The sequence below is a fragment of the Oncorhynchus gorbuscha genome, linkage group LG02, assembly GCF_021184085.1.
Source record: "Oncorhynchus gorbuscha isolate QuinsamMale2020 ecotype Even-year linkage group LG02, OgorEven_v1.0, whole genome shotgun sequence".
NCBI classification, from domain to species: Eukaryota; Metazoa; Chordata; class Actinopteri; order Salmoniformes; family Salmonidae; genus Oncorhynchus; species Oncorhynchus gorbuscha.
The window spans coordinates 66,034,389-66,051,953 of record NC_060174.1 but is presented as its reverse complement, the minus strand read 5'-3'; the positions used below and the strand labels follow the sequence as shown (position 1 = coordinate 66,051,953).

The window sequence follows — 17,565 nt, the reverse complement described above, 5'->3', positions numbered from 1 at the left end:
GACGGTGTTTATTTTAATCTTTGATTACCGACGTCTCCTTTTATTCAGAGCTCTTTATTTTTAAGAAATATAAACAGTGAAGGTCTACATTGTAACATTGATCTTAAGAGTGATAATATTCCTAAGCATCCTTAAAGACTGGTCTCGAAATGTACCTCTTAGTTAATGCTATTGTCATAAAGGCATTATTTATTATTAGGCTCCCACTTAACAAATTAAACCGCTTTTATCATTTATCCAGGCTGTATCACAACTGGCTGTGATTGGGAGTCCCATAGGGCGGCACACAATTCGCCCAGCGTCGTCCGGGTTTGGCCGTTGTAGGCCGCCATTGTAAATAAGAATTTGTTCTTAACTGACTTGCCTAGTTTAAATAAATTAAATTTACATCATTGATCATTTATTGGGAACCTCTCTTTTTAGATCACTGATGCTGTGTTAAGGCAGCTTACCACTTGTACACACCAGTGGAATTATTTGGGTCAGTGTGTATTGCCTTGTCCTCTTTAATACCCTCTTACTGGGCGGCAGGTAGCCTAGCCTTTCGGTTGCTAGATCAAATCTCCAAGGTAAAAATCCGTCGTTCTGCCCCTGAATAAGGCAGTTAACCCACTGTTCCTAGGCCGTCATTGTAAAGAAGAGTTTGTTCTTAACTGACTTGCCTAGTTAAATGATTCAATTACGGATCCAGTAGCACCTACATTTCTGCAACAAAGATTAAAAAAGTGACATCCAGGACTGTCTGTCGCGCACAAATTATTTTATTAAAAGGTGAATGCACCAATTTGTAAGTCGCTCTGGATAAGAGCGTCTGCTAAATGACGTAAATGTAAATGTATTTAACAAAGGCTGATTAGGGCAGGCAATGGATATTTACCAATGAAGTGTGTATTAAAAGTTACAAATAATTCCAATTTGTGTTGTCATCCCTCATCCATCTTGCCTATTGAGTTGATTTGAGAAATGAGCTATTTCATGTTGCATAATGTATTTACAGTATATCCACTTGTATGTTTTTCTTCAGGTTCAAGATTGTTAGCTTTCTTGGTGTGTTTTAGATGTGTATTTGTTTTGAAAGGCTATCATGACTCCTTATGTTAATGGTTACGTATTGTTTGCATTTTTGTCTGGACATTGTATTTCACAACATCCTGTGGCTTGTCTCAAAGGAGTGCACAGAAAAGCTTCTTCTCCCTGAATGGGTTCTCTGAGGTGGGCACAGGGGTGATGAGGGGGTCCTCAATCGCGTGGTTATCACAGTATGCCATCAGGTCTGCAGCTGCCTTTGATACCTGAGGGTGGCAAGTAGTGGTAATTAAGACTGGAAATGAAGGTGTGGGCATACACCAAAGGCATTAAGGCACACACAATGTGCCCCCTCAGTTTCAATGGGCATGATTCCTCCTCCAAGGCTTACCTTGATCCTGCAAAAACTGGCTTCAATCTTCAATTGCTCCACCAGCTTCCTGGCTTGGCCGACACTCATGGTGCTGTTCACTGGGGTGTCTCCTTTCATCCTGTCAAGAGAGCCAAGAATAAATATGGCACGTGATTGACACAAACACATTCAATTATTTGTTTCAGAAAAAAGACCACTGACGGCTGGAAAGGCAGATGTATATCATGGTGCATCACATTAAAACATTGCACTGCATTCATTCTAGGTAGCTCACATTTCTATGGATTCTTATCAGTGAAAATATATGAATCACTGACTGCATCCAATTCCACTCCCTCCTAAATTTGACACACTTTTTTAGCTCATTTACTTCAATCTTCCTCTGCTCTCCTTCCATCTCCAGGGACCAAGGGTGTAATTTACTACTTTCTTGCCACTCAGGACTCCCTAGTGGCGCAGCTGTCTAAGGCTGGTGGACTGCAGGAATGTCCACCATACTTGTTGCCAGATAATTAAATGTTAATTTATCTACCATAAGCTGCCTCCATCATTTTAGAGAATTTGGCAGTACGTCCAACCGGCCTCACAACCGCAGACCACATGTAACCACGCCAACCCAGGACCTCCAAATCTGGCCTCTTCACTTGCGGGATCGTCTAAGACCAGCTGATGAAACTGAGGAGTATTTCTGTCTGTAATAAAGCCCTTTTTTGTGGAAAAACTCATTCTGATTGGCTAGGCCTGGCTATCAATTGGATGGGCCTATGCCTTCCCAGGCCCACCCATGTCTGCGCCCCTGCCCAGTCATGTGAAATCCATAGATTAGGGCTTAATGAATTTATTTAAATTGACTGATTTTCTTATGTGAACTGTAACATCAAGGACCTTTATACTAGGCGGTGTCAGAGGAAGACCCAAAAAATTGCAAAGACTCCAGTCACCCAAGTCACAGGCTTTTGTTCTCTCTGCTACCGCATGGCCAGCGGTACCAGAGTGCCAAGTCTAGGTCCAAAAGGCTCCTTCACAGCTTCTACCCCCAAGTCATAAGACTGCTGAACAGTTAATCAAATGGCCACCCAGACTATTTACATTGCCCCCCCTTGTTTTTACACTGCTGCTATTCGCTGTTTATTATCTATGCATAATCACGTTACCCCTACCTACATGTACAAATTATCTCAACTAACTTGTACCCGCTGTATATAGCCTCGTTATTGTTATTTTATTGTGTTAATTTTTACTTTATTTTATTTAGTAAATATTTTCGTAACTCTATTTCTTGAACTGCATTGTTGGTTAAGGGCTTGTAATTAAGCATTTCACGGAAATACTGTTGTATTCGGCACGTGACAAATACAATTTCATTTGATTTGAACTCAGTAAAATCGTTTAAATTGTTGCATGCATCTTCATAAGCTGTAGGACAATTCATAATGTGTACATGGATGATTGGTTTAATTGTCAGTGTACAATTTATTTGCTATACAGATCTTAAGTCAGATAAAGATGCAATCTCAAATTTTTGTAAAATTTCAGCCAGTAGTTTTGAAGGTGGTGGTCACGAGCCAAACGTGGTCTCCGTTTTTCGTGTACTACGTCATCCAATTGTGTACTATGTCATCCATTTCGTATGATATGTTACGAATTTTGCCATTTGTATGATATCATACGAATTTAAAATTTTGTGGGATATGTTACGAATCCAATTAGTTAAATATATGTTATGAATTTGGATCCCGGAGGGCATCTTTAATATGTGTATATATACTGGCTGAAAGATAAGTGCTTTTTATAGAATATGTGGACCACCAAGAGTACAATACACGTATGTTCAGAGACCATGTATGATTTTCTCTACCATTACCACTCTAGCTGTAATCTATGAATAATGTAAAATAGGTTATATTCTATTTATTTTATCATGGGTTTGTCTGTCATTATGTGTTCAAGCAGACAGCACTATGATCCCAATGGCAGGACAATCTCTAGAGCTTATAGAAAGTATAGAAACAGCCCCTTATTCTTGTTGAAAACAAATAGTTTTAGGTCAGGATGATGGGATTTTGTAGATATATTTGATATGGACAGTTATTTATGGGACCTCACTTGACGGGAACACACCAATTGAATGGCTCAGGCAGCCAAAAAAACTGGGCCAAATGCACAAATGCCTCAACACAAAGATCTAGATGTATGTGAATATCATCAAATCACATCCACATCAAATATGCGAAGGCTATAAGCACACCACTGTCTGGTTAATACAAATCAAGTTGAAGTGACAGTACACCACTGTCTGGTTAATACAAATCAAGTTGAAGGGACACTACACCACTGTCTGGTTAATACACATCAAGTTGAAGTGACACTACACCACTGCCTGGTTAATACAAATCAAGTTGAAGTGACACTACACCACTGCCTGGTTAATACACATCAAGTTGAAGGACACTACACCACTGCCTGGTTAATACACATCAAGTTGAAGTGACAGTACACCACTGCCTGGTTAATACACATCAAGTTGAAGGGACACTACACCACTGCCTGGTTAATACACATCAAGTTGAAGGGACACTACACCACTGCCTGGTTAATACACATCAAGTTGAAGGGACACTACACCACTGCCTGGTTAATACACATCAAGTTGAAGGGACACTACACCACTGCCTGGTTAATACAAATCAAGTTGAAGTGACAGTACACCACTGTCTGGTTAATACAAATCAAGTTGAAGTGACACTACACCACTGCCTGGTTAATACACATCAAGTTGAAGGGACACTACACCACTGCCTGGTTAATACACATCAAGTTGAAGTGACAGTACACCACTGTCTGGTTAATACACATCAAGTTGAAGTGACACTACACCACTGTCTGGTTAATACACATCAAGTTGAAGTGACAGTACACCACTGTCTGGTTAATACACATCAAGTTGAAGTGACAGTACACCACTGCCTGGTTAATACAAATCAAGTTGAAGTGACAGTACACCACTGTCTGGTTAATACACATCAAGTTGAAGTGACAGTACACCACTGTCTGGTTAATACACATCAAGTTGAAGGGACACTACACCACTGCCTGGTTAATACACATCAAGTTGAAGTGACACTACACCACTGTCTGGTTAATACACATCAAGTTGAAGTGACACTACACCACTGTCTGGTTAATACACATCAAGTTGAAGGGACAGTACACCACTGTCTGGTTAATACACATCAAGTTGAAGGGACACTACACCACTGTCTGGTTAATACACATCAAGTTGAAGGGACACTACACCACTGTCTGGTTAATACACATCAAGTTGAAGGGACACTACACCACTGTCTGGTTAATACACATCAAGTTGAAGGGACACTACACCACTGTCTGGTTAATACACATCAAGTTGAAGGGACACTACACCACTGTCTGGTTAATACACATCAAGTTGAAGGGACACTACACCACTGTCTGGTTAATACACATCAAGTTGAAGGGACACTACACCACTGTCTGGTTAATACACATCAAGTTGAAGGGACACTACACCACTGTCTGGTTAATACACATCAAGTTGAAGGGACACTACACCACTGTCTGGTTAATACACATCAAGTTGAAGGGACACTACACCACTGCCTGGTTAATACACATCAAGTTGAAGTGACAGTACACCACTGTCTGGTTAATACACATCAAGTTGAAGGGACACTACACCACTGCCTGGTTAATACACATCAAGTTGAAGGGACACTACACCACTGCCTGGTTAATACACATCAAGTTGAAGGGACACTACACCACTGCCTGGTTAATACACATCAAGTTGAAGGGACAGTACACCACTGTCTGGTTAATACACATCAAGTTGAAGGGACACTACACCACTGTCTGGTTAATACACATCAAGTTGAAGGGACACTACACCACTGTCTGGTTAATACACATCAAGTTGAAGGGACACTACACCACTGTCTGGTTAATACACATCAAGTTGAAGGGACACTACACCACTGTCTGGTTAATACACATCAAGTTGAAGGGACACTACACCACTGTCTGGTTAATACACATCAAGTTGAAGGGACACTACACCACTGTCTGGTTAATACACATCAAGTTGAAGGGACACTACACCACTGTCTGGTTAATACACATCAAGTTGAAGGGACACTACACCACTGTCTGGTTAATACACATCAAGTTAAAGGGACACTACACCACTGTCTGGTTAATACACATCAAGTTGAAGGGACACTACACCACTGTCTGGTTAATACACATCAAGTTGAAGTGACAGTACACCACTGCCTGGTTAATACACATCAAGTTGAAGGGACACTACACCACTGTCTGGTTAATACACATCAAGTTGAAGGGACACTACACCACTGTCTGGTTAATACACATCAAGTTGAAGGGACACTACACCACTGTCTGGTTAATACACATCAAGTTGAAGGGACACTACATTTACATTTAAGTCATTTAGCAGACGCTCTTATCCAGAGCGACTTACAAATTGGTGCATTCACCTTATGACATCCAGTGGAACAACCACTTTACAATAGTGCATCTAAATATTTTAAGGGGGGGGGTGAGAAGGATTACTTTATCCTATCCTAGGTATTCCTTAAAGAGTGGGGTTTCAGGTGTCTCCGGAAGGTGGTGATTGACTCCGCTGTCCTGGCGTCGTGAGGGAGTTTGTTCCACCATTGGGGAGCCAGAGCAGCGAACAGTTTTGACTGAGCTGAGCGGGAACTGTACTTCCTCAGTGGTAGGGAGGCGAGCAGGCCAGAGGTGGATGAACGCAGTGCCCTTATTTGGGTGTAGGGCCTGATCAGAGCCTGGAGGTACTGAGTGCCGTTCCCCTCACAGCTCCGTAGGCAAGCACCATGGTCTTGTAGCGGATGCGAGCTTCAACTGGAAGCCAGTGGAGACAGCGGAGGAGCGGGGTGAAGTGAGAGAACTTGGGAAGGTTGAACACGGGCTGCGGCGTTCTGGATGAGTTGTAGGGGTTTAATGGCACAGGCAGGGAGCCCAGCCAACAGCGAGTTGCAGTAATCCAGACGGGAGATGACAAGTGCCTGGATTAGGACCTGCGCCGCTTCCTGTGTGAGGCAGGGTCGTACTCTGCGGATGTTGTAGAGCATGAACCTACAGGAACGGGCCACCGCCTTGATGTTAGTTGAGAACGACAGTTTGTTGTCCAGGATCACGCCAAGGTTCTTAGCGCTCTGGGAGGAGGACACAATGGAGTTGTCAACCGTGATGGCGAGATCATGGAACGGGCAGTCCTTCCCGGGAGGAAGAGCAGCTCCGTCTTGTTCAGCTTGAGGTGGTGATCCGTCATCCACACTGATATGTCTGCCAGACATGCAGAGATGCGATTCGCCACCTGGTCATCAGAAGGGGGAAAGAGAAGATTAATTGTGTGTGTCTGCATAGCAATGATAGGAGAGACCATGTGAGGTTATGACAGAGCCAAGTGACTTGGTGTATAGCGAGAATAGGAGAGGGCCTAGAACAGAGCCCTGGGGGACACCAGTGGTGAGACTTGCGCGTGGTGAGGAGACAGATTCTCGCCACGCCACCTGGTAGGAGCGACCTGTCAGATAGGACGCAATCCAAGCGTGGGCCGCGCCGGAGATGCCCAACTCGGAGAGGGTGGAGAGGAGGATCTGATGGTTCACAGTATCGAAGGCAGCCGATAGGTCTAGAAGGATAGAGCAGAGGAGAGAGAGTTAGCTTTAGCGGTGCGGAGCGCCTCCGTGATACAGAGAAGAGCAGTCTCAGTTGAATGACTAGTCTTGAAACCTGACTGATTTGGATCAAGAAGGTCATTCTGAGAGAGATAGCGGGAGAGCTGACCAAGGACGGCACGTTCAAGAGTTTTGGAGAGAAAAGAAAGAAGGGATACTGGTCTGTAGTTGTTGACATCGGAGGGATCGAGTGTAGGTTTTTTCAGAAGGGGGGTGCAACTCTCGCTCTCTTGAAGACGGAAGGGACGTAGCCAGCGGTCAGGGATAAGTTGATGAGCGAGGTGAGGTAAGGGAGAAGGTCTCCGGAAATGGTCTGGAGAAGAGAGGAGGGGATAGGGTCGAGCGGGCAGGTTGTTGGGCGGCCGGCCGTCACAAGACGCGAGATTTCATCTGGAAAGAGAGGGGAGAAAGAGGTCAGAGCACAGGGTAGGGCAGTGTGAGCAGAACCAGCGGTGTTGTTTGACTTAGCAAACGAGGATCGGATGTCGTCGATCTTCTTTTCAAAATGGTTGACGAAGTCATCTGCAGAGAGGGAGGAGGGGGGAGGGGGAGGAGGATTCAGGAGGGAGGAGAATGTGGCAAAGAGCTTCCTAGGGTTAGAGGCAGATGCTTGGAATTTAGAGTGGTAGAAAGTGGCTTTAGCAGCAGAGACAGAGGAGGAAAATGTAGAGAGGAGGGAGTGAAAGGATGCCAGGTCCGCAGGGAGGCGAAGCTTTTCCTCCATTTCCGTCGGCCTTCCGGAGCCCTGTTCTGTGAGCTCGCATTGAGTCGTCAAGCCACGGAGCTGGAGGGAGGACCGAGCCGGCCTGGAAGATAGGGGACATAGAGAGTCAAAGGATGCAGAAAGGGAGGAGAGGAGGGTTGAGGAGGCAGAATCAGGAGATAGGTTGGAGAAGGTTTGAGCAGAGGGAAGAGATGATAGGATGGAAGAGGAGAGAGTAGCGGGGGAGAGAGAGCGAAGGTTGGGACGGCGCGATACCATCCGAGTAGGGGCAGTGTGGGAAGTGTTGGATGAGAGCGAGAGGGAAAAGGATACAAGGTAGTGGTCGGAGACTTGGAGGGGAGTTGCAATGAGGTTAGTGGAAGAACAGCATCTAGTAAAGATGAGGTCGCCAGCGTATTGCCTGCCTTGTGAGTAGGGGGAAGGTGAGAGGGTGAGGTCAAAGAGGAGAGGAGTGGAAAGAAGGAGGCAGAGAGGAATGAGTCAAAGGTAGACGTGGGGAGGTTAAAGTCGCCCAGAACTGTGAGAGGTGAGCCGTCCTCAGGAAAGGAGCTTATCAAGGCATCAAGCTCATTGATGAACTCTCCGAGGGGACCTGGAGGGCGATAAATGATAAGGATGTTAAGCTTGAAAGGGCTGGTAACTGTGACAGCATGAAATTCAAAGGAGGCGATAGACAGATGGGTAAGGGGAGAAAGAGAGAATGACCACATGGGAGAGATAAGGATCCCTATGCCACCACCCCGCTGACCAGAAGCTCTCGGGGTGTGCGAGAACACGTGGGCGGACGAAGAGAGAGCAGTAGGAGTAGCAGTGTTATCTGTGGTGATCCATGTTTCTGTCAGTGCCAAGAAGTCGAGGGACTGGAGGGAGGCATAGGCTGAGATGAACTCTGCCTTGTTGGCTGCAGATCGGCAGTTCCAGAGGCTACCGGAGACCTGGAACTCCACGTGGGTCGTGCGCGCTGGGACCACCAGATTAGGGTGGCAGCGGCCACGCGGTGTGGAGCGTTTGTATGGTCTGTGCAGAGAGGAGAGAACAGGGATAGACACTACACCACTGTCTGGTTAATACACATCAAGTTGAAGGGACACTACACCACTGTCTGGTTAATACACATCAAGTTGAAGTGACAGTACACCACTGCCTGGTTAATACACATCAAGTTGAAGTGACAGTACACAGAGAAAGTTCAACAGGAAACAAATAATGAATGGACAAGAAGTGTGAAGAGAAATCGCTAACTGGAGAAAGAGAGAGGCAAAAACACCAGTCCATTCTGGGCCTCTCCTGCTCTGATATTCCTTCCCTTCATCACCTCTTGTCATCCTCTCCCTTACCCTTGTTGTATTCCTCTTCTGGTGCTCTCCCTCCACTTCTCTCTCTCTCTCCCTCCCTCTTATCTTCCCGTATTAGGGATTTTAGTGTAACTGAACCCCACCCCTCATGTATGCTACACCGTTCTGGTAAACAGTCCTGTGCCCTGAAATTCTGTTATAATGAACATCAGACTCCTAGTACATGCATAAGAACCCCCTCTGCAGTGAGTGGAACCTTCCGGGCAAAGGGAGGAGGGCTCCATTGGAATCGATTTTCTTCTGCGAGCTGGATCATACCATCTCTACATGAAAAGAAAGGGGAATGAGGTGGATAGGAGTCTCACAGATGAAATAATTGACATAACAAAATATGAACATGATGTTGTGTCCAGGCCAAATACAATATTCACAATCATTGATGTGCACTGTTATAATGTATATGATTTATTAGTAGCTCTCTACTGTTGCCATGGGAACTGCTGCAGTCTCTGGGCTCTTTGACTTTTACCTTCTCTCATCATACTGCCCTCAATGGTCTCTCCCACCTTGGCAAGAGATATTTGTAGTCCCCCCTACCAACGTTGCCCATCACTTGCCCCTTCTTTTCTCCACCCTTCCTCCCTTTTTCACTTTCCCATCACGCCTCTTATGTTACAGTCTCTATCTCAATCTATTAAATTGGAGAGAATAGAAGATGTGAACAAGGACAATGGCATGGATAATATTTCTTAGAATGTTGAATTCAGTTAAATGATTTTTAAATAAGAATTTATATGATCTGTTCGGCATAGGTTATGGTCTTGACCACGTTATTTTTATTTTACCTTTATTTAACTAGGCAAGTCTGTCAGAACGACAGATTTGTACCTTGTCAGCTCGGGGGTTTGAACTTGCAACATTCCGGTTACTAGTCCAACGCCCTAACCACTAGGCTACGCTGCCGCCGTCGATCTCATGGATTATCTTCCCTAAACGAATCTATTTTATCTTTCTAATTTGAAATGTCTACATCCATTCTCATACATGACAATTTTCATGGGTTACATACTGATGGTGTGAAATGATATCAACTTCAAGCTCTGTGCACCCTTTGCACACGAACGAGTCGGTTTGCTCTTGAAGTTTGTCCTCTCGTCCTTATCTTATTTGCAGTTTGGCTGTAGTTTTTGCATTTTTAGAAAGTAGCCAGCTAGCTACAATAAATAGAAGTGTGTATCAGAAATATTATACGATTTTTAACTTTGAATAATGACAATTATGTGTATGTACATTATTAATCTATAGTGCTTTAGGTACTCTAGACGAAAAGGTGACTATAAGGATGTTGCACATTTCGATGCATTCTTGCCAATCCCTTGCACTTGCCTTGCGCGAGTTAGCCATTTTTTTCCCATGAAGCTGGCTACAACGTTAGCATGCTACCTTTATATGTGTATTGCTATAAAGGTTTTAATATGTCAACTGAATCCTAGATCATATAAAATAAATGATATATATGGGTAGCTACCACTGTCATTCATGATCATTTTGAAATGTTGTTATCTTTACGAAAATGTTGAAGCTAGCTAGTCAGCAGCAGATGAGTCTTCTATTATAGGGGCCATGGTTATAGCAGCAGCATAGTTACACTATACATTGCATTCGGGAAAGTATTCAGACCCCTTGACTTTTTCTTGACTGATACAGCCTTATTCTAAAAATTGTTTTTTTTTATTCTTCCCCTCATCAATCTACATACATTACCCCATAATGACAAAGTGAAAACAGGTTTTTAGACATTTTTGCAAATGTACTGAAAATAAAAATGGATATTCTACATTTACATAAGAATTCAGACTCTTTACTGAGTACTTTTTTGAAACACCTTTGGCAATGATTACAGCATCAAGTTTTATTGGTTATGAAGCTACAAGCTTGGCACACCTGTATTTGGAGAGTTTCTCTCATTCTTCTCTGCAGATCCTCTCAAGCTCTGTCAGGTTTGATGGGGAGTGTCACTGCATAGCTATTTTCAGATCTCTCCAGAGATATTCGATCCGGTTCAAGTCCGGGCTCTGGCTGTGCCACTCAAGGACATTCAGAAACTTGCCCTGAAGCTACTCCTGTGTTGTCTTGGCTGGGTGCTTAGGGTCGTTTTCCTGTTGGAAGGTGAACCTTCACCCCAGTCTGAGGTCCTGAGTGCTCTGGAGCAGGTTTTCATTAAGAATCTCTCTTTGCACCGGTCATCTTTCACTCGATCCTGACTAATCTCCCAGTCCCTGCCCTGGAAAAACATCCCCACATTATGATGCTGCCACCACCATGCTTCACCTTAGAGATGGTGCCAGGTTTCCTCCAGAAGTGATAATTGGGATTCAGGCCAAAGAGATCAATCTTAGTTTCATCAGACCAGATAATCTTGTTTATCATTATCTGAGAGTCCTGTAGGTGCCTTTTGGCAAACTCATAGCAGGCTGTCATATGCCTTTTACTGAGGAGTAGCTTCCGTCTGACCACTCTACCATAAAGACTTGATTGGTGAAGCACTGCAGAGGTGATTGTTCTTCTAGAAGGTTCTCCCATCTCTACAGAGGAATTCTGAAGCTCTGTCAGAGTGACCATCGGGTTCTTGGTCACCTCCCCCGACCAAGGCCATTCTGCCCTGATTACTCAGTTTGGCCGGGCGGCCAGCTCTAGGAAGAGTCCACTGCTTTCAATTTCAACCATTTTAGAATTAGGCTGTAACGCAACAAAATGTGGAAAAAGTCAAAGGGTCTCAATACTTTCTGAATGCACTGTACATACAAAAGTAAGTGGACAGCCCTTCAAATGAGTGGATTTGGTGTATAAAATCGAGCACACCGCCATGCAATCTCCATAGACAAACACTTGCGAGTGACTTTCAACGTGATACCGTCATCGGATTCCACCTTTCCAACAAGTCAGTTCATCAAATGTCTTCCCTGCTAGTGCTGCCCTGGTCAACTGTAAGTGATGTTATTGTGAAGTGGAAACGTCTAGGAGCAAAAACGGCTCAGCTGCGAAGTGGTATGCCACACAAGCTCACAGAACGTGAACACTGAGTGCTGAAGCACGTACTGCACAAAAATGATCTTGGTAGCAACTCTCACTACCTGGTTCCAAACTACCTCTGGAAGCAGCGTCAGCACAATAACTGTTCACCAGGAGCTTCATGAAATGGGTTTCCATGGCCGAGCAGCCGCACACAAGCGTAAGATCACCATGCGCAATGCCAAGCTTTGGCTAGAGTGGTGTAAAGCTTGCCGCCATTGGACTCTGGATGCAGTGGAAACACGCTTCACCATCTGCCAGTCTGACGGACTAATCTTGGTTTGGCAGATGCCAGGATCACGCTACCTGCCCCAATGTATAGTGCCAATTGTAAAGTTTGGTGGAGTAGGAAGAATGGTCTTGGGCTGTTTTTCATGGTTCGGGCTAGGGCCCTTAGTTCTAGCAAAGGGAAATCTTAACGCTATAGCATACAATGACATTCTAAGACGATTCTGTGCTTCCAACTTTATGGCAACAGTTTGGGGAAGGCCCTTTTCAGCATGACAATGCCCCCGTGCACAAAGCAAGGTCCATATAAAAATGGTTTGTTGAGATTGGTGTGGAAGAACTTGACTGGCCTGCACAGAGCCTTGACCTCAACCCCATCGAACACATTTGGGATGAATTGTATAGCCAACTGTGAGCCAGGCCTAATTGCCCAACATCAGTGCCCGACTTCATAAATGCTTATGTGGCTGAATGGAAGCATGTCCCCACAGCAATGTTCCAACATATAGTGGGAAGCCTTCCCATAATAGTGGAGGCTGTTGTAGCAGCAACTCCATATTAATGCCCATGGTTTTGGAATGAGATGTTCGACGAGCAGGTGTCCACATACTGTTGGTCATGTAGTGTAGCTAGCTATGAGGCTATACTTAATGGACTAGGGACTCATTCTATGACAAAACATTATCTTTTACAGTTTTATATCTGTCTTATGTGTGTGTATGTCTAATTGCTCTCTCACATGTCCATTGGCTGTGTAGAAAAAAGTCTTAAAACTCATTGTATGATGCACTAGAAATTATATTCCTAGAAATTCCTAAATCAGAATGATTTATATCTTCCGACTGATGTAGATTTGAATGGTGCTTTTGTATTCCGTATCCATCTGCATTAAAGTCTCAATGCTTTTCTCTTCTATTTTACAGCTTGCTACAGAAATATTATGAAAGACCGGCCTGCACATTATCAGGTTTTAAACTTGCAGTAGACAAAGAAAAAGTAAATTAGCTAGAAATGAATGTTATATAAAGGGATGTAACAAATATATTTGTATTCTGTACTTGTAAGAATCCCCATTTAAGGATCCCCATTAGCTGCTGTCCAGCAACATTAAGACAGTTATATACAGTTTAAAATATTACATTTCTGAACCCTGTACCCAATACATTTAGTGTATTCCCTCAGGCCACTACTGCAAATCAAATCAAATGTATTTATATAGCCCTTCGTACATCAGCTGATATCTCAAAGTGCTGTACAGAAACCCAGCCTAAAACCCCAAACAGCAAGCAATGCAGGTGTAGAAGCACGGTGGCTAGGAAAAACTCCCTAGAAAGTCCAAAACCTAGGAAGAAACCTAGAGAGGAACCAGGCTATGTGGGGTGGCCAGTACTCTTCTGGCTGTGCCGGGTGGAGATTATAACAGAACATGGCCAAGATGTTCAAATGTTCATAAATTTCCATCATGGTCAAATAATAATAATCATAGGCAGAACAGTTGAAACTGGAGCAGCAGCACGGTGGACTGGGGACAGCAAGGAGTCATCATGCCAGGCAGAGACAGCAAGGGCGGTTTGTTGCTCCAGAGCCTTTCTGTTCACCTTCCCACTCCTGGGCCAGACTACACTCAATCTTATGACCCACTGAAGAGATGAGTCTTATATTAAAGGTTGAGACCGAGCTTGCGTCTCTGACATGGGTAGGCAGACCGTTCCATAAAAATGGAGCTCTATAGGAGAAAGCCCTGCCTCCAGCTGTTTGCTTAGAAATTCTAGGGGCAATTAGGAGGCCTGCGTCTTGTGACCGTAGCGTACGTGTAGGTATGTACGGCAGGACCAAATCAGAGAGATAGGTAGGAGCAAGCCCATGTAATGCTTTGTAGGTTAGCAGTAAAACTTTGAAATCAGCCCTTGCTTTGACAGGAAGCCAGTGTAGGGAGGCTAGCACTGGAGTAGTGCAGTCTTAGTGCTATGATGGGGTCTAAAACCAGACTGAAGCGAGGAATTGAGAGGAATGGAAGATTCGATATGGGCCGATCGTTTTTTATATTTTCTGGGTCAAGGTTTGGCTTTTCAAGAGAGGCTTTATTACTGCCACTTTTAGTGAGTTTGGTACACATCCGGTGGATAGAGAGCCGTTTATTATGTTCAATATAGGAGGGCCAAGCACAGGAAGCAGCTCTTTCAGTAGTTTAGTTGGAATAGGGTCCAGTATGCAGCTTGAAGGTTTAGAGGCCATGATTATTTTCATTATTGTGTCAAGAGATATAGTACTAAAACACTTGAGCGTCTCTCTTGATCCTAGGTCCTGGCAGAGTTGTGCAGACTCGGGGCAACTGAGCTTTGAAGGAATACGCAGATTTAAAGAGGAGTCCGTAATTTTCTTTCTAATAATCATGATCTTTTCCTCAAAGAAGTTAATGAATTTATCACTGCTAAAGTGAAAACCATCCTCTCTTGGGGAATGCTGCTTTTCGGATTGTTCTTATTTTCCTCAATTAAGTTAGAAAAATAGGATGATCGAGCAGCAGTAAGGGCTCTTCGGTACTGCACACGGTACTGTCTTTCCAAGCTAGTCGGAAGACTTCCAGTTTGGTGTGGCGCCATTTCCGTTCCAATTTTCTGGAAGCTTGCTTCAGAGCTTGGGTAGAAGGATTACTTTATCCTATCCTAGGTATTCCTTAAAGAGGTGGGGTTTCAGGTGTCTCCGGAAGCTGGTGATTGACTCCGCTATCCTGGGGTCGTGAGGGAGTTTGTTCCACCATTGGGGGGCCAGAGCAGCGAACAGTTTTGACTGGGCTGAGCGGGAACTGTACTTCCTCAGTGGTAGGGAGGCGAGCAGGCCAGAGGTGGATGAACACAGTGCCCTTGTTTGGGTGTAGGGCCTGATCAGAGCCTGGAGAGACTGAGGTGCATTCTGAGAGAGATAGCATTAGTTACATTTTAAAGCTTCCTCTTGAGTGGGCAGCCTGATTAAAGCCAGTTAATATTTAAATCACCCAGAAAATATACCTCTTTGTTGATATCACATACATTATCAAGCATTTCACACGTTATCCAGATACTGACTGTTAGCACTATGTGGTCTATAGCAGCTTCCCAACCAGAATGGACTTTAGGTGAGGCAGATGAACCTGTAACCTTATTACTACAACAGGATTTATCATGAGATCCTCTCTATGCTTTAAAGGAATGTGGTTCTGAATATAAACAGCAACATCTCCACTTTTGGCATTTCTGTATTTTCTGTAGATGTTATAACCATGTATTGCTACCACTGTATCAAAGATATTATCTAAGTGAGTTTCAGAGATCGTCAGAATATGAATATCCTCTGTTACTAACAAATTGTGGATTTCATAAACCTTGTTTCTTAAGCTACATATGTTAATGTGGGCTATTTTTCACACCTTTCTGGGATCCTTGCTTGTTTTCATTGTTTTACTGGGAAGCTTAGCAGAAGTAGACATGTTCATGCTATTTATGTTTGTGCAGGGTGAGCTGCACACAGTGGACTTCCTAGGGCACACCACCTCAGTGCTAACAGTGTAACTGTTAACAGTATAACTAATTACAATAGCTGTGTCATCGACATGTGTATAGGTGGCAGGGAAGTCAGGCGCAAGAGAATCGAACTTGGTATAATGGAGTAGTTTAATAACTTAAAAACACAGCTCCAAAACCATAATACATAATCAAAGCAAAGTGGGTACGAGGACCCAACGCGCACCAATACAAACTACATGAACAAACAAACAATCTCTGACAAGGACATGAGGGGAAACAGAGGGTTAAATACACAACAGGATAATGAATGGGATTGGAACCAGGTGTGTAGGAAGACAAGACAAAACCAATGGAAAATGAAAAATGGATCAATGATGGCTAGAAGACCGGTTACGTCGACCCCCGAGCACCGCCCCGAACAAGGAGAGGCATCGACTTCGGCAGAAGTCGTGACAAGCTGTAGGATCAGTAGAGGCATTAATGTTTTTGTTATGCCTAACTGCTTTCTCACATGTCGATTGGCAGTAATTAAACAACTTTTAAAACTCATTGTTTTAAAAACAATTTGTAATTTTATTTAACCTTTATTTAACTATTTAACTAGGCAAGTAAGATAACATCTAATTCTTATTTACAATGACAGCCAACCAAAAGGCAAAAGGCCTTTTGCGGGAACTGGGGCTGGGATTTAAAAAATAAATAATAATAAAATATAAATATAGGACAAAACACACATCACGACAAGAGAGACCACACAACACTACATGAAGAGAGACCTAAGACAACACCACAGCAAGGCAACAACACATGACGCCACAGCATGGTAGCAACACAACATGACAACAACATGGTGGCAACACAACATGGTAGCAGAACAAAACATGGGACAAATAATATTGGGCACCGACAACAGCACAAATGGCAAGAAGGTAGAGACAACAATACATCATGCAAAGCAGCCACAACTGTCAGTAAGTGTCGATTATTGAGTCTTTGAATTAAGAGATTAAGATAAAACTGTCCATTTTGAGTGTTTGTTGCAGCTCGTTCCAGTCGCTAGCTGCAGTGAACTGAAAAGAGGAAGGACCCAGGGATGTGTGTGCTTTGGGGACTTTTAAAACTTCTTGATGCACCCATCCCGTTAGCGGGATCATTTTCGTCAACTACCACTGAATAGCAGAGCGCCAAATTCAAATGAAATTACTTAAAATATTTAATTTTCATTAAATCACAAGCGCAATATAGCAAAACACAGCTAGGCTTGTTGTTAATCCATCTGGCGTGTCAGATTTCAATAAAGCTTTTCCTTGAAAGCATACCTAGCGTTTATGTAAGGACATCTCTCTCAGTAGACAAAATATTACAAACAGCTAGCAGCCAAGTAGATTGGTCATGAAGGTCAGAAAAGCAATCAATTAAATCGCTTACCTTTTATGATCTTCGGATGTTTGCACTCACGAGACTCCCAGTTACACAATGAATGTTCCTTTTGTTCCATAAAGATTATCTTTATATCCAAAATACCTCCATTTGGTTGGCGTGTTATGTTCAGAAATCCACAGGCTCGAGCAGTCACGACATC

At 43.7% G+C, this 17,565-nt stretch overlaps 1 protein-coding gene across 1 annotated transcript; it reads right to left on the bottom strand.

Moving 5' to 3' along the window:
- Nucleotides 1-10: 10 nt before the first annotated feature.
- Nucleotides 11-9,323, bottom strand: LOC124007733 (guanine nucleotide-binding protein G(I)/G(S)/G(O) subunit gamma-3-like). The gene is made up of 3 exons (XM_046318465.1): nt 9,223-9,323; nt 1,418-1,517; nt 11-1,292 (listed from the first exon to the last, which is right to left on the bottom strand). The coding sequence occupies exons 2-3, from the start codon at nt 1,514-1,516 to the stop codon at nt 1,164-1,166; spliced, it is 228 nt and encodes a 75-aa protein (XP_046174421.1). The 5' UTR covers nt 1,517; nt 9,223-9,323; the 3' UTR covers nt 11-1,163.
- Nucleotides 9,324-17,565: the final 8,242 nt, after the last annotated feature.